The sequence below is a fragment of the Amphibalanus amphitrite genome, unplaced genomic scaffold, assembly GCF_019059575.1.
Source record: "Amphibalanus amphitrite isolate SeventyFive unplaced genomic scaffold, NRLGWU_Aamphi_draft 002457F_arrow, whole genome shotgun sequence".
NCBI lineage: Eukaryota > Metazoa > Arthropoda > Thecostraca > Balanomorpha > Balanidae > Amphibalanus > Amphibalanus amphitrite.
In genome coordinates, this window is record NW_024883894.1 from 15,418 (window position 1) to 33,376 (window position 17,959).

At 46.2% G+C, this 17,959-nt stretch overlaps 1 protein-coding gene across 1 annotated transcript; it reads right to left on the bottom strand.

The window, feature by feature from the left end:
* Positions 1-7,546: 7,546 nt before the first annotated feature.
* LOC122377017 (sodium-dependent dopamine transporter-like) lies at positions 7,547-17,414 on the bottom strand. The gene is made up of 6 exons (XM_043356987.1): positions 17,314-17,414; positions 16,884-17,058; positions 14,149-14,233; positions 13,149-13,355; positions 9,008-9,145; positions 7,547-8,514 (listed from the first exon to the last, which is right to left on the bottom strand). Exons 1-6 carry the CDS (start codon positions 17,366-17,368, stop codon positions 8,413-8,415), a joined length of 762 nt encoding a protein of 253 aa, XP_043212922.1. The 5' UTR covers positions 17,369-17,414; the 3' UTR covers positions 7,547-8,412.
* Between the last annotated feature and the right edge of the window lie 545 nt (positions 17,415-17,959).

The following is a 17,959-nucleotide window of genomic DNA, read 5'->3' on the forward strand; positions in this document are numbered from 1 at the left end:
CATATGATGTAGGGGCAATGGTCACCTCGCCGCTCTACTGACGGCCCGGCGCTCTTTAACACGCGCAGTGGAAGGGTTGCGAGTACTACGCCCAGTGGAAGGGGGGGCGGATGTCGCCCCCCCCCTAAGATCTCAGCTCCCACTGGAGCTAGAAAGACGAAATTTGGAGGGTAGGTGGGGGCCATGGGGAACTCTGTTGTGTGTGAATTTCATGACCCTAGGTCAATATCTTCAAGGTCAAATGAGGTCAAATGTGGTCAAATTTGCCATATTAGCGACTTCTTTGCGTTTACACGCCGATAACTCAAAAAGTTACCGGCCGATTTTTTAAAATCTTTCACTATACGAAAGAGCAAACATTTGTGAGTATGTATGGTGAATTTCTAGATAATCCAACAATAAATATGGCAGTTAGAAGCCTGCGAAGGGTAAGATGTCGCCGGCTGAAGCGGCATCGGCCGACGCGGGAAACGCGGCAATCACAATTTTGTGTTTACACACTCATAACTCAAGTTGTTACCGGCCGATTTTCAAAATTCTTTGACCATATGATTGCCTGTACATTTCTCAGTCTTCTCACCGAATTTGACGCGAATCTAAAATAATCAGCGGTAAGGAGCGCGATGTAAAGACGGAACCGTCCCGCCCCGGCACAGTCTACAATTCAGGCGGCGCGTAACGGCTAGCGCCGGCCGCCGCGCCGCCGCGCCGCCGCGGCGGCAGGATGTTTGACTTTACACCGCTATTACTAGAAAAGTTGAGAACCGATTTTCTTACTTCTTGCACGAGAAGATCCGCAGTTCAATTCTGGACAGGTAGCCGAAATTTCACATTGATATTATGCTTGCGGCGCGAGTTATTGGCGAAAAACAGGAGGGGTGGGCGAAATCCGCCCCCCCCCTTCCCTTCCACTGCGCGTGTTAACCCATTTATGCCCAGGAATATTGACCATCATGAAAATCGACGAAATCAAAATATGTTATGCTCCTACCAGGGCCTTGCATGGCATCGAAAATAATTTTTACCTGCAGCAAAAGTTTTTCGAGAGAAACGTAAAAAACATGCGTTGCGAAATCGCAACGAAGGGCACACCGGGCGCCATCAGCGTTGCGAAAACGCAACGACGGGCACATCAGACGGACATAAAGTACACTGAATGGCCGTATATGCTAATATGTTTTGACAAAACATCAATCAACTGTCGACAACTATTGCTTGAAAATGCGGAACCCACATCCCGTCATGCTCTATAACCCGCCTAAGAGCCTCAGTGATGAAGCATAACTTCATGATTCGCGAACGGGGAGATGGCAACACGGTCATTATCAACCATTTACGTTGTCCATTGCTGTTCATTTAAAGTTGTGGTCGACACGTATCCAGGGTGATGTTTTCTTTTTGGAAGCTAGACAGAGCCATTACCCCCACCTATCAGACCCCACACTGAATACAATTAAACGGAGGATTGGGAGTAAACCAGTGCCTCACGTATGCGCGTATATCCGCAATCATTCTTAACCACCCTCCTAGGAGTAAAGTTAAATTCCATTTCAGGTTAGTCGTACCCACTCTCAGCAAAAAGAAAAAAAGAACCGATCCGGCTCTAACAAATTGCCCGCGTAAGGCGTAGCGCATCACAACAAATCGACTCCCAGCTTATCATGTTTACACCTAATCCAAAATTGTCATGGCCCCACTCTCAGCGACCTTCACGTGTAACCTCTTTCTCGAGACAATGCCAGGACAGAATGGTGATTCGATGTCAATCCGTCCTTCCCATCTTCCGGATAGTTGAAACCTCCTCCACGCCTCAACCCCCTGTTCCGGGCTGGACCGGCAACGTATATCGCAATCGGACAGCTCACATAGGAGCGCGCCTGTAGCCGGGTGCAGGGAGTGCTTGGGAGGGGGAAGGGGGTGGGTCATGGGTGGCCTGCCCACTGGCTGGGCTCAGTCTCCAGTCTACGATTAACCGCGTCCGCTCAGACAAATGTCTCCCCTAATTCCAATAATCCTGCTAGCTCTAAAAATGGTCTGATTAGATAAAAGCCAATCAAAGTAAGAAACCAAGCGTATACTCCACATCAAGCAGCTTATGAATCTATGCGAGTTATGAATCCTAATTTTTTTTTTCCCCAGACGCCCTCATTACCCCTGCCGAAGGGCTCAGCTACCCCCAGAGGGGGCCCACTATTTTCCGACCCTCAGTTATCTTTTCTAACGTAAATGTTGGTAGTCAGCAGATTCTATCCAGAGAATGGCGATGCCTATCTGTCGCCTGATACCAGAATACATCCCCGTTATTCATTATATATGCACAATGTACATAGTAGATCCAATTTCCAAAGGACCTAATTATCTCTCAGCTCCGTTAGCATCGCCGATTGTTTGATGCATGGGTCCTTTTCCTACCATGCGATTTTCAGATGCATGGGAACACATTGCTTAGTGAACGAACAGCCCGAGGCCGATATCTGCGAGAGAAAAAGAAAGGAGTGTTTGTGCTTGTTTGAGCCAGCAAATATGAAATGTGTCGCAACATTTTACGTGCGAACGCACCTTGCACTTAACATACCTATACACGTCCCTCATGGCATAGGCGGCGGAGCGGGGGGGGGGGGAGGGGGCACTGGGGCACCGTGCCCCCTTGATTTTGCCATTTTAACATTATCCCTATAGGCGTTGCATGGAAATGGAAATGGAAAGAATGGGACCAAAAGTCGGCAGTGCTCCCCCCTTAATTGAAGATGTTCCACGCCCCACGGCTACAGCCTCATAGCTACAAAATGAGAGAAAGAGAGAGAGAGAGAGAGAGAGAGAGAGAGAGAGAGAGAGAGAGAGAGGGAGAGAGAGGGGGGGAGGGAGGGAGGGAGAGAGTTGGGGAACGAGGAGGAGAGGGAGGAAGATGGGGGAGAGAAAGAGAGAACCCATAGCGTATCACGAGTGAAGTCTATTGTTGATATTCATACTTCCGCTACCCTGCCAATGTGCCCATCGTTGCGTTTTCGCAACACCGCTGTCTTTCCGATGTGCCCTTCGTTGCGTTCCCGCAACGCGACCGTAGTCATATTTGAAAATAGTCACAAACCCTTTTTGTAGCATTATTTCTTAACAAAATGCATATCTACGCTATTGTAGGGACTCTGCAGAATATGTTTGCACAATTTTCATTACGATATTATTAAGCACTTAGCCTACTTATCTTGTTTTTCGTGACGTCATCACTCACAAAACATTCGACTTCACTCTGGGAGCTCTAGGCAGTAACTTACCGGCCGCACAGACTTGTAACTGCGTAGCATCATGCGCACAACCATGCTACACACGCTGAAACTTGTCTCATCGGTGAGTCTCTTTTACACACTTCTCAAGCTTCGATCACGTCGACGCTTGCTTGCGTTGCGAAAACGCAACGAAGGGCGTAAATGGGTTAAAGCGCCGAAATTTATGAAAAACGAATGCTTATAATCTGAATAAAATATATGTCCCTGAGCTCAGAATTGATCAACGCACACAATGCTTTAAAAAATTTTGGGCCAAAGTCAATAATTAAGTCATTATGAACCCCCAAACACAAGTCAGTGATAATCAACAACAACTTGCTCTTTAGTTGGACTTTTTGAAAAATGTTATTTCGAGCCGCTAAAGATGAGCATGTCATGCAAACAACTAGTCAATTGTCTTCCATGCCCTATGGACGATTATTGCCTATTACTGCTACTTTTCGAGATATCGTCTGCTAAGTCACCTGATATAGCTGCTACCGCGGAAGGATGGCATAGCAGCTATTTCAGGTGACTAAGCAGACGATATCTCGAAAAGTAGCAGTAATAGGCAATAATCGTCAATAGGGCATGGCAGACAATTGACTAGTTGTTTGCATGACATGCTCATCTTTAGCGGCTCGAAATAACATTTCTCAAAAAGTCTAACTAAAGAGCAAGTTGTTGTTGATTATCACTGACTTGTGTTTGTGGGTTCATAATGACTTAATTATTGACTTTGGCCCAAAACTTTTGACAGCATTGTGTGCGTTGATCAATTCTGAGCTCAGGGACATATATTTTATTCAGATTATAAGCATTTGTTTTTCATAAATTTCAGCGCTTTAAAGAGCGCCGGGCCGTCAGTAGAGCGGCGAGGTGACAATTGCCCCTACATCATATGGTTTACTGGCGCATATCTCGAAAAGTAGCAGGGAAAAGCAGCAAAGCACCTATATGGAACGAAAGATGAGTAATTAGAGGCTAGTATAGGATGTTCATTTTTAGCCGCTCGAAATAACGTTTTTATAAAAGTCTATTTAAAAATTTAGATATGATTTTTATTATGGTCTTGCAGCTGCTTACAAAAAGCTAGCTTATCTTGCAAAAAAGCGATGCAATATGTAAGAATGTTGTTGGTACAGTGAACAACAGTGCCCTGAACTAGTCTGACAGAAAAATGCGTTCAAAACGACAACTGGTCAACTAATAAATATCAACTAAAGATTAGCATTAAAATCGGCAAATGTGGTGGCCACTAGCGGGTCTAAATAGTCTTGTGTTTGGTGACAACTGACCACCTCAATTTCGACCTTAGGGCAAAAATGGCATCAGAATCGTATGCTTTGATCAATTTGGGATCGAATGATACGTATTTTGTTCATATTGTGGAAAGTCACTCTTGGGGGTATTTCTAGCGCTTTTCCGGTCCGCCGGCCCAGCGTGCAGTGGCGGTCTCAGCCAACTTCGCCCTAGTGAGGGGGGGGGGGGCATATGTTACCACCCACCTCTAACTCAAACACTAAGAGGGGTAGAAAGACGCGGTAAAAAGCAGTCGATAGCTCTCAATGCGTACGTTTGAAAGTATTTCGGTCATTTTTCACCTTAGAGCAATATTGGGGTCACCAGAGGTCATCAAAGGTCAAAATTTGCCAATTGTCATTATATCTTTCAGAAAACATGCCGCTATCTCAGGAACTATGGTAGCTAGAAAAACGCATGGAACAGCAAACGATAGCTTTTGAACTCTTCTTTTGAAAAGGTCATTATCAATATTGACCTCAGGTCAACGGTTTAGCCTCCAGAGGGCAAAAACTCCAAAAATAGCTGTTTTTACGAAAAGTGTTTTTCGACAATAACTTTCGACTACAAAAAGCCACGACATTTATATTGCCAGAATCGTGTTCCCCTCGCCGAGACGCGTCGAATTAACTCTAATTTATCCTTGAAAGGTCAACTTGAAAATTTGACCTCAGGTCAAGGTCATGACCTGACCGGAAAAGGTCATGTTGCATATCAGTCGATGCGTCTCAACAAGAAAAACACAATGAGACCATCCCCAGCGTTCTATCTCTTTCCAATCGCGAGTTATTGGCAAAAAACTGTTTGTAGCCTCAAGTGACCTCGGATGACCTGTCTAGAGGCTATCAGCAAAAATGACACCTTGGTCATCACGAGTGGACTAAATCATTGTGATTCTGAAATATTTGGACTGTTCCGATGCGTACACACGGATCTAGAGGCATTTTCATTTTTCTCCATTAACTTGTAATTGAAAGGTCACGCCACTGACCTGACCTTAGGTCACGGATATAGAAAATCCGAGATATACAAATTATAGGCGCCCATAACAGCATGCAATTCACCAAGCTTTAAACCTTTCTGACAAACACTGCAGGCTGGACATGATTGCAAACTTTTTTAGGCTTGGTCAGTTAACTTGAGCTGGTGACCTGACCTGACATGACCTGGGGTCAAAAATTTCACACATTGTCCAAAATTGATGTACCAAAAGCTACCCCAAGCGGCGCGGCGCTACGCGCCGCGGTTTTTTATTCACACGCAAAAAACGCGACAGGGTGGTAACATATGCCCCCCCACTGGGGCGAAGGTTAAAACCCGCGCCCCGTAGGGCTACCGGCGGACACTACCATCCGGGGTGGGGGGGGGGGGGCGTTCCGCCCCCCTAAGATCTCGAAAACTTACCAGCCGATTTTCAAAATTCAAACGGCGTTCAATAGCCCCACCGTAGAACTACCCCGTGACCAAATTTCATTGGCCTAGGTCAAACCGATGACGTCACAAGTCAGGTCAAACGTCGGATTTTCAACGTTACAGGCATTTCAAGGAATGTGTTTTGAAATCGAGTAAATTTGTAAGTTATTGAAAACCATCGATGGTATATTGTTCGTCAAACACATACTTTGCTATCTGAGGTCACTGATACCAGGTCAGGTTACAGAGGTCAGGTCACTGGGGGTCACAATATGAAAGTGTCGTATGATGCATGTTTTATGGTCCATTTTACATGAAAAATGCGATTAGGTATGTGGGTCAGGCAGCCTTTGAGGGCAGCTTAGGTTACGTTCTGGTGAAGGTCAGTTCAAGGTCAGGTCAAATTAGGTCAACTTTCCAAGTTAATATTTTTGCATAAGATGGATACCGATTCGATGCAGCTCGTCACGGGGAGTCTAATGGTGGTCTTTGTTTTGCCCTACGTGGTCTACAATTGCCAAAAAAAAAAGAGTATAAATATTTGACGTCACCAGTTTTGAGCATTTTTTTCGCTATAACTTGGCCAAAAAAGAGATATCGATCTGAAATTTGGTATGCAGATTGAAGACGGTAGCTGCTATCATACAGATTACGTTTTTCAAACTAAAAAAAAAAATTTAAGCGCCAATATATCCAAAACATACTTTTTATTTTTTTGGGTCGAAATTCTAAACTTTCACAAATCCGAGATAGCAGTCTTGTAGCACTGTCAATTCTACACCTGTTATGTCTTGATCATTTTTCTGTATCTTCAAAGCTGTAGGCCTGACAGCTCTTCTCCCGAAGCTCTATTTTCGGTAGAAAATGGCAGAACATGACGTCATTCTGACGTCATTTGAGGCCAACCTATCATAGCCTCTGAAAAAATGTTCGGTCACAATGTGTAAAATTGATGCCCGGAGGGGTCCTGAAAGATTAGTGGCGATATCTGCAGCCGCTTAGGACATATCGACGGAAAAGGACAGGGGGGCCGTTTCGCCCCCCCCCCTACAGGGGGCGTGTTAACCCATTAATGCCGCTTGGGTCATATATGACCCAAAAGCAACATCTTAACATTTTTTCTAAATGGAGGCAAGTGGCACTTTGAGGAACTTGTGCGTGTGTTTTGTTGGATTTGTGGGTTCAGCGACGAGCGTCGGAGCCGCATAAAACTCGTGTGAGCTCGTCCACTGAAGTTGCTGGAGCCCAAGACGACGGGACTGCACAGCCGCCGGTCACTGGCAATGGCGCGCCGTCCCAAAAAGTAATATTATGTTATGTTTGAACTTTACTATCTATTGAATGATCGTCCACCTGGCATCTAAATTTGTCTGAAAAAGACATGATGTATATTTTTGCCCTTCTTGTCGCCATCGGATAACTTTTTTTCCTCGATAAATATCCTTGGGTCATAAATGACCCAGCCGGCAATAGTGTTGTCAATTTTCTCGTATGTTGAATACAAGGGAAGCAATTGATGATTATACGATTATAGACATAGGGTAGCATTGCATTAGAACAAACAAAGCTGCAATGAGCACATAGCTGTTTTATTTCTTTAAGGTACAAGAAAAAAAAAACTACAAAAAGACGTTTATATCAGACAAGTATGTACATCAGTTCTGAGTGAAATGTTGATCAATCAGCCTTTCGATTCGATTTCGGGAGCTACTTTTTCGACGAGGTTCACGCTGGTCCAACGACGGTTTTCTACCAGTCTCATCTGCGTTGAGTTACCTCCACATTTCTTTCAGATCCTTCCTACTAAGTACCACTACGCACTACGGCAGAGTCTACATGTGAGTTACATTGCGATTGTGATTAATGCGATTTAGCATCGGTCACATGCGGAAACCATTCTCGCAGAATAGCATTGGCTGCTCTGCGGGTGGTATGTCTCACACTATGAAAGGACCGGAGATGACATGACGCATAGTCTTCAGCTGCATGCTAGTAATTTACACCACGCCATGAGGGTTCCTGAGTCAAATTCGAGTTCAATGCTCGCGGCATGACAGAGTATTCAGTCAAATGCGAAGTTAATGGTACCACGGGGCACAGTCCCTGTAATATTACTAGCATATGAGCATATTACTAGTATATTACTAGTAAATTACCAGCATATGAGCTATCAGTCATCTATGAGTCTATCTATAGTGCGACGGCAGTCACATCCACTGACATCGTGACAGTTGATCCTACGATAGCGGAAAGTCAAATGTGCGACGGCAGTTACAACTTCCATTGATATCGTGACAGTTGATCCTACGATAGCGGAAAGTCATGGTGTTGAAAATGACTTAAGACTGTGACAAATCAAAGTCATAGCTCTGAAAGTCAAATGTCATGACAGTCGCCTGCTTTGTCATGACAGTATCTTCAGACGACCGCTGACTCAGTGTGCCACTCCAGCCATGGTAAACGTCTCGTATCTCCCGTATGTCGGCTGCATCTGATGTGGCGCCAGGTCCCACGGGGTGGTCATGATGCGCCATTTCTGAAATAAATCGCGGTGTAAGCAGGTCTGGTTGTTCTACAGTGCACCTGTAAAAGTTGCATCACTTTTGAAACAGGTGGCACCATTTTTTGTTTGTCATTTTTTTCACAATAGTTAAACAATATTCTTATTGTAGACGATGCACAGTAAGATATAGGAAAAAATGTCAATGACAGCATGATTTTCGAGGCAAACAAGAGTGCACAGTGGGCGCAGGAAATTATATTGAAGAGAAGATTGCAAAGTAGGTACGGAACGTCAAAACCGTCAGTTGTAGCTTGTCCAGTACAGACTATGTGGCATGTCCAGTCCAATCTGTCCCAGTCTTTCCAGTCTGTACAATCTAGTCTGTCCAATCTGCCAAGTCTGCAGGTTCAGTCTGTCCAGTCCAGTCTATACAGCCCAGTCTGAACAGTCCAGTCTAGATATACAGCCCAGTCTGTACAGTCCATCCAGTCCATCCAGTCTGTCCAGACTCCAGTCTGATCCATACCTGTCGCATCGGTCCTGGTCTAGTGAAGAGCAAAACCAACGCCGATATGACGACCAATAGCAGTGAGAGCACAAATGACGTCAGACCAAGAAGATTCATGATTGGATGAACCGAGGCCAAAGAGAGAATCAGTAGCACCTGCCGAATGAAAGAAGAGTCAACGGCACACCCAAGGCTGTGTAAACCAAGAAGAACGCTCCCGACAAAAAAGTGAGGACAAAAATAACATCAAAATCAAGTCATAAACTGAGCGGCCCGTGTTGTAATCGTTACCTCTAACCCTCGCCGGCACAGGCCATTTTGCGTCCTTTGACGGCACAAGGGGGGTTGGTACGACCCCCCTCACGTTTGGCCCCTGATCGAGCTAGAGCTTGGCGGAAAAACGAGCGTGTTGCCCGTCACGAGAGGAAGCCGATGATACCCAATTTTAAGGTCCTAGGTCATCGGGTGACCTTCCAGGTCAGGTCAATGACCCGAAAATCGGGAAAATCGGGACCTGATAGAAAGTCGTAAAGTGTGGCTGCTATGGGGTTTTCCGGGGAGCTGATCACGGATATCGTGTTAGTTTTGATCAGAGATGATGTCTTTAAGCATTTAGACCAGGTCCGGTCAGGTCAGGTCAGGTCAACTGGTAGGGGTCGTGACGGGTATTCGTAATACGTGTCAACTGCCTCTGACAGCTTCGCAACATGTTACGAAGGCACCAAAACTACTTCGTAAATGTTCAAATGGTTGCTAAATTCGAATTCAGCTCCAAAAACTAGCCTAGAAACATGTAAAACTCGAAAAAGTGAAACGAGGTCACCAAAGGTCAATGACCTGACCTGACCCTCAGGTGACCTTGACACCCACCCTAATGCATGGGAGCAACATCAAATCACATGTTTGAACGTTTGAAACCACGAAAAGCTTGCAAACGCGCGGCTAATGCGAACCGACATACGCCGAATCGCGCTTCCGGCCAAACATGGTCTCGGAAAAGATGTCACAGGTCAAAGGTCTTTGGGTCAAGGTCATGAAATTTTCAGGGTAGGTGTACAATTGATCAATGCCAGGGTACTGAAAGTTTTGTTGCGATCGGCCGCTTTTTACGCGAGCTATTCGCGAAAAACTTTAGGGGGATGGGGGTTGCATCAACCCCTGTGCCGGCGAGGACTAACGCTCTGGCCCCCAAAATCGTCATTATCAGCCAATGAGCGTCAAGTATTGACTTACGCTGATTGATGGGATTACTGCATTTGTTGTTTAGAATGTTCACGGTGCTGACAGCGCTAGCGCAAATGTCCCCACTTTACTTAATGTTTAACGGCCGGAGCGCAGCCCCCTCCCCTCGGCACACCAATACAAACGATACATCTTAACCCTCGCCGGACCTATTGGTTTTCTACATACGCGCCGGCCGAGGGGGGGGGGGCGGGTACGACCCCCCCTCGCCGTTTCGCCCCTGGTGGAGCTAGCGCGTCGCGGAAAAAACGAGCGTGTGCGCCGTTACGAGACGCAGAGATTGGTACCCGATTTTAAGGTCCTAGGTCAACCGGTGACCTCTGAGGTCAGGTCAAGTGCCGCAAGGTACGGTTCAGTTTTTGGTGAATAACTTCGCAAAAAACGGCCGCAGAGCGCCGATTTTGGCAGCATCGTGTTCGTCTCGCTCAGGCGAGTCGAATGATATACTTTTTGTCCGGGTCAGGTCAACTTGGGGTGTTGACCTCAGGTCAAGGTCAGGTCAGCACCCCCAGGTCACGAAGTTGGTCGAAAGAGGTCATGTCGCATATCATTCGATTCGGCAGGTCTTCCTGAGTCCATTGGTGGCTTTCCCGACTCGCTAGCTCAATTTGATCAAGAGTTATTGACGAAAAACTAATATGACCTTGATGACGTCATAAATGACGTCACGCAAGGTCAGCATTGCAAAAGTGACGCATCTAACCTTGCAAGGAGTGCATCAAATCACGATTCTGTGTGCTAGAGATAGTTGGAGATCGTTCCCGGCGCCAGAATAGCAGTTTGAATTTTTCCCCATTGACTTATAATGGTGAGGTCACGAAAATGACCTGACCTCATATGACCTTTAGGAAAAATCCGAGATATACAAGTTGTGGGACTCATAATGGATACTAGATCCTGCAAGTTTCATTTCCCTGTGACATCTCCTCTGGCAGTGAGGGCGTTGCGAAGTTGCGACATCTGAAGACCGTGCAGAGGTTCACTTATGACGTCATAGGTCAGTGACCTGACCTGACCCAAAAATGCGGTTGGTGTCAAAAGATCCGGCTTGGATCAAAGGTCAGGTATCCCAAGTTTCAGCTTTCTATCGCCAGCGTGTTTGGAGCTATCGCGAAAAAACCCTATGGGGGGGGGGGCGGCACCCGCCCCCCCCCCCCCCTCGGCCGGCGAGGGTTAAAGTGATCCCATAGACATAAAAATCCAACTCTTCAACTCGACACCAACTAAAAAACTATTTCACTTTTGCAATGCACATCATATCCCGCGCCCTGGTGTGGGTCTGAGCCACCTTCGCCCTGGTGGGGGGGGGGGGGGGCCAAAATGACTCCCCCCCGTCTAACTCGAAAACGAAGAGGGCTAGGAAGACGCGGAAAAAAGCAAACGAAAGCCCATAACAAGTACGTTCGAAAGTATTTCGGTCATTTTTTCGCTAAGGTCAATATTGAGGTCGCTAGAGGTCATCATAGGTCAAATTTCAGTGTTTTCGGTGTTGCCGGACATATTCCGCTGTAGCTCGGAAACTAGAAGAGCTAGAGAGCCGCGGAAAAAAGCAATCGATAGCTCTTTTCAAGCTCTTTCGCCAAGGTTGGTCAGATTTGACCTCAGCTCAACGGTTTGGCCTACAGAGGTCATGCAAGGTCAACTTGGCAAATTTCGTTGAAAATGTTTTTAACTATAGCATGCATTCACGAGAAAATAGAGAAACGATTCATGCACCATCGTGCTTGGCTCGTCGAGACGCGTCGAATGATATATAGTTTGACCTCGAAAGGTCATTTTGAAAATTTGACCTCAGGTCAAGGTCATGACCTTACCGAAATAGGTCATGCTGCATATCATTCGATCCGCATTGACGAGACAAACACGATAAACGTCGAACGGAGTCTCTATCTCTATTCAATAACAAGTAAGTGCAGAAAAACCGCTGGTGACCTCTGGTGACCAGGGAGATGACCTAGCGTGACCTCAGCGAGGTCACAAGCAAATGGTTTCACATGGGCTGTGATTTGCTGACCCAAGACACTTCAATAACGAAATATAGGAACAATCACGCCCGATTTAGCTGAAAAACAACTACTTTTCGATTCTCCCATTGACTTATAATGGGGAGCAGCGATGACCTGACCTGACCTTAGGTCACATTTATAAAAAATCCGAGATAGCCATTTTGTAGAGCTGGGTGACATCTTCAAGTACTGTAAATTTTACATCGATCGGATAAAAGCTGTGCCTTTGAGAGAGCTTTGAACTTTTTTAGAGGTGGTGTCAGTTTTGGTGACCTTGTGACCTGACCTGACCTGACCCGAACCCCCCAAAAAAGGACATGATGTAAAAATGTTGAATAAACAGCTATACAAAGTTTCAGGGCGCTAACTCAAGTGGTTTCTGAGTTATCGCTGAAAAACCACAGGGGGGGCCAAAATGGCCCCCCCCCCCACCAGGGCGAAGGATATGTGCGTTTTCAAAGGTTTGTCTTCTGATAGTAGAGCCGTGTCAACATGTAAAAGGATCATTGCCCCAGGCACCACCATCCGCCACCTGTTGGGTGACGACTCACCCTGGGTTTTATTCGGCAGCATCTTTTCTTACATCCAATCCATCATTTTTCCTGTGATATACTCGTTTTACTAGAACAACGTATCTCAACTAGTTCTAGCCTTCTTCAGTTCGTCAGTTCCCTGTTGACATATCCCCTTTACCAGTAACAGCGCTATGGGCGCAAAATGACCACCGCAGTCGACGCGCCCGTAAACCCTAATAAACAAAACAAACAAACCATATGCAGTAGCATCATCCCGTTCCTTACCATCAACACAATCGGTGTGATAATTCCCCAGAACAGCAGCGAACAGAACCCACCATCATACCCACTGACGTCATAAAATAACATACCCACTGACGTCATAAAATTCCTTACCGTCAAACCAATCGGTGTGATAATTCCCCAGAACAGCAGCGGGTAGGGACATCCGCAGAACCTGCCCTGCATGGCCGACCAGCACGTCTGGAATCGTCGAGCTCCGAACACGGCAGCGATGGCGGCACATTCGAGGATACAGATAAGGATCATGGTGAAGTTCCCGAAAACTGCCTGTCCCGCTCGAGTCACAGTAGTCCAGCCGTTCTGTGAAAAGAAAAGAAAAATGAAGCTGAAGAGTGCTGTGTGGAGATACCGATTGGATACCAACTTTTGTGTTCACCGATACCAAAGTGATACCAGTTTGGTATTTGGTCGGTATGCCAATCCTTCTTTATGGTGTTGGTGTACGGCTGTATGTTGTAGGTTAGGTTAGGTTAGGTTACAAATGATTTCTTATTTACCAAATGAAATGAAAAATAAAGAATGCAAATTAATCCGGATCCGACCCCCTCCCCCTCCAATTTTCTGGAATAACTATCCAGCCGCTTTCGCTAACAATTTTAAACTTCGTACGCCTTTTCTCCATCATCAATTTGACGTCTTTGGTCAAATTTCATTGATGTCATTTTCATTTAAGCTCATTTCGATTTCATTTCAAATTTCATTTTCATATCAAGTTTCATTGATGTAACTAAATGGTTTTTTTCTTAAAAAAGGTAAATGTTTGTAAATTGCGTTCAAATTTGGCACACCGCTAGCGACCGGTTAGAGGGGTGCTTTGCACAAGCCCGTTGGAAGTACCCTCTCGCCATTCCGCATGTGCAGGGCTCACTATCTCGCTTGCTCGTTCTTCGCCCAAAAGGCGTTTTACTGGCATCTAACCTAACCTAACCTAACAACTAACCTACCCTAACCTATTCTAACCTGACCTAGCCTAAAACCTGCAACATACAACATACAACACAAAACAACAAACCTGCCACCTAAACCGCAGTTCCTAGCCAACCAAATATAAAGTTTAGTGCACGCATGTGGTGGTGCAGTAATTTTATCATACCTTGTTGCAGTATCCAATGCTGTAGCCGAGCCAAGGGAGCCCGAACACCGCGGCCAGAGCGGGCTTTCGAAGCAGCTGGCGAAATCTGAAAATCATAGAGAAAAATTATCAAAACAACAATCGTTTACTGTCCATCATTAGTATAACCCTCGCCGGCCGAGGGGGGGGGGCGGCTGCCGCCCCCCCACAGGGTTTTTTCGCGATGGCTCCGAACACGCTGGCGATAGAGAGCTGAAACTTGGCATACCTGACCTTTGATCCAAGCCGCATCTTTTGACACCAACTGCATTTTTGGGTCAGGTCAGGTCACTGACCTATGACGTCATAAGTGAACCTCTGCACGGTCTTCAGATGTCGCAACTTCGCAACGCCCTCACTGCCAGAGGAGATGTCACAGGGAAATGAAACTTGCAGGATCTAGTATGCATTATGAGTCTCACAACTTGTATATCTCGGATTTTTCCTAAAGGTCATATGAGGTCAGGTCATTTTCGTGACCTCACCATTATAAGTCAATGGGGAAAAATTCAAACTGCTATTCTGGCGCCGGGAACGATCTCCAACTATCTCAAGCACACAGAATCGTGATTTGATGCACTCCTTGCAAGGTTAGATGCGTCACTTTTGCAATGTTGACCTTGCGTGACGTCATTTATGACGTCATCAAGGTCATATTAGTTTTTTGTCAATAACTCCCGATCAAATTGAGCTAGCGAGTCGGGAAAGCCACCAATGGACTCAGGAAGACCTGCCGAATCGAATGATATGCGACATGACCTCTTTCGACCAACTTCGTGACCTGGGGGTGCTGACCTGACCTTGACCTGAGGTCAACATCCCAAGTTGACCTGACCCGGACAAAAAGTATATCATTCGACGCGCCTGATCAAGGCGAACACGATGCTGCCAAAATCGCGGCTCTGCGGCCGTTTTTTGCGAAGTTATTCACCAAAAACTGAACCGTACCTTGGGGCACTTGACCTGACCTCAGAGGTCACCGGTTGACCTAGGACCTTAAAATCGGATACCAATCTCTGCGTCTCGTAACGGCGCACACGCTCGTTTTTTCCGCGACGCGCTAGCTCAACCAGGGGCGAAACGGCGAGGGGGGGTCGTACCCGCCCCCCCCCCCCCTCGGCCGGCGCGTATGTAGAAAACTAATAGGTCCGGCGAGGGATAACTTGCAGTGTGTTCTTATGTTCTCAAAGACGCACACATTTCTCAGGTAGGTACAGTCCAAAGCAGAAGTAATGTGCGGTTTCAGTCATTGGTATGTTCTGCTTCTGAAGCTTAGGAACGATTAGCTAGACTACAATAAAACTTTGAATGTTGCTTACATGTATCGTCACCCTTGCTGCCTTGCAGCTGCAACGTTTTCCATTGGAGCCTTCTTTTCGATCACTCCGCCTTAAAAAATCGTCCGTCAAAGCCATCCGTTGAGATTGGTAAAACCGCACATTACTTTAGCGGTGGGCTGAACCTATGTTGCTTGATGCAACAAGTAAAAGACCTTTGCAAAAAGCGACAGAGAACCGTTGATGGGATATTCTCTTTAACCCTCGCCCGCACCTGCCATTTTACCATCCTAGAACGCACATGAGGGAGGGGGGGGGGTACCACCCCCCGCGCCATTTCGTTCCTGTTGGAGATAGAGCTTCGCAGTAAGGACCAGGGCTGCGGAGTCGATGGATTTTCGGCGACTCCGACTCAGACTCCGACTCCGGCTTTCAAAAACCAGCTCCGACTCCGACTCCGACTCCGGGCAGAATTGTCGACTCCGACCGACTCCAACTCCCGACTCCAACTCCGCAGACCTAGCAGGGCTGCGGAGTCGACAGATTTTCGGTGACTCCGACTCCGACTCCGGCTCGGGTTTCTAAAATCGACTCCGACTCCGACTCCGACTCCGGTCACAACTGTCGACTCCGACCGACTCCGACTCCGACTCCGACTCCGACTCCGCAGCCCTGGTAAGGACCATAAAGATTCTTTGGGAAGAGACAAATCCAATGATACCCAGTGTTACATTCTCAGGTCAGTCATTGACCTTCAAGGCCAGGTCAAACTAAAAAAGGTTGCTGTTTTGGGTAACCGTTGGATATCAAGTGCGCTGCTCATCATACACCGATGACGATGCCGAATTCTGGTGCCCAGGCAGCTAAAACCTGTTTGGCCCACTATCCGACCAGGTTTTTGTTGCTGAGGTCATTTCAAGTCAAGTTAGCCCATAGCCAACGCAAGATATTTGATATTTGTCATTTGGGTCATGACATGACCTGAAGAAAAAGGTCATGTATGTATCGTGTCAGACATTATGATATTTATTCACTGCCATGACTGTGGTTTCAGCAGTCCATACAGCTACGCAAAAGCAGCTAATCAGGACACAAACCAGGTAACAAGGTCATATCTCCGAAACCAAAAACGACAGAAACTTGAAATTTTCAGTGGACATCAAGAAAGGATAGAGGGGCAGCTATACGAAAGATCAGGCTTCTAGCTCTAAAAAAATGCTGAGTGCAGAGCAGAAAAACTACCTGGGGGTGGCAGCCCCCCATGTGCGGGCGAGGGTTGAAAAATTGGACTATAGGAATTGACGCATTCAAAACTTGTGCACTTTTTAAACACCTTATTAACTATAGGAACATCTAAAAATATGCAGGGCAGCATATTTGAGTTGTACATTAATGAGCATTAGCATTCAGACACAATGTATACGATAATGTGTTTCATACCTGGGCGTTTGAGGCAGCAGATCCCAGACTGCCATGACTGTGGTTTCAGCAGTCCATACAGCTACGCAAAAGCAGCTAAGCAGGACACAAACCAGGTAACAAGACGTCCAAAATCCACCCGCAGAAGTGTGCAGCAGAAGAACCTCGGTCGCCATGGCAACCACTTCGACGCCACCTGAAAAATGGTCGAACGTTTTAAAGAGGCGAACTGTTCTTAGAGAAGATAGATAGTGTTTCGGCATAAAGATTAGCTTTAGCGTACTATGGGCAAATCATTGTTTTGTTTAAAAAGAAAATATCGACAGAAATAGGGACAGCCCGATGGTGTCGATGCCTAATAATTCTCATTCCATCATTAGGTTCGCATTGCCAAATGACAAATCACTACCATTCACATCCATTTTTGTTTTTGTTCTCAAATGACACTTACCCGTAAGCACATCCCCGAGATCCCTTCCGGTTGCATGAGCCAGCGCCCCCGTCATTCCAAGAGCAGTGATGGCTGAAAAAAAAACAGAAATGGCCTACTTACGGAAGATCCTGTAGTTTGTGTAATGATTTGAGACATTGCCAAATTGTAAAAAAAAAAAAACAGAAAAATAACAACCAAACATTACCTAAAGTTCGTTTTTTCTAAGTTCGACCCTCACTGTAAACGTCTCTTTGAACACAGCACGAGAATTGGTAGCTGAATTACTGAAAAAAAACTCGGCGCAGAATGATTTTGCAGACGATCAATTGTAACGATATTGTTTCTACCTGGCTCCTTTTTCCCAGACTCACTGCTCGACATTTGCAACCCCACAAGGATCGAGGACTTGTCAGGAACTATAACTCAACTGATTAATAAATCGCACGGCGTTCAAGGTAACAGTATATCAAAAACTAAAGCTCTCCCGCTCCTCTCTCTGTCTCTGTCTCTGTCTCTGTCTCTGTCTCTGTCTCTGTCTCTGTCTCTGTCTCTGTCTCTGTCTCTGTCTCTCTCTCTCTCTCTCTCTCTCTCTCTCTCCTCTCTCTCTCCTCCTCTCTCTCTCTCTCTCTCTCTCTCTGTCTGTCTGTCTGTCTGTCTGTCTGTC

Bases quoted from the DNA above. Each gene is read 5' to 3' on its own strand.
- LOC122377017 (XM_043356987.1), bottom strand. From the start codon at position 17,368: ATGACGGGGGCGCTGGCTCATGCAACCGGAAGGGATCTCGGGGATGTG. The intron at 17,059-17,313 runs GTAAGTGTCATT...ACCATTTTTCAG, and splicing joins TCTCGGGGATGTGCTTACGG to GTGGCGTCGAAGTGGTTGCC. The intron at 9,146-13,148 runs GTAAGGAATTTT...TTCATTCGGCAG, and splicing joins TCACACCGATTGGTTTGACG to GTGCTACTGATTCTCTCTTT.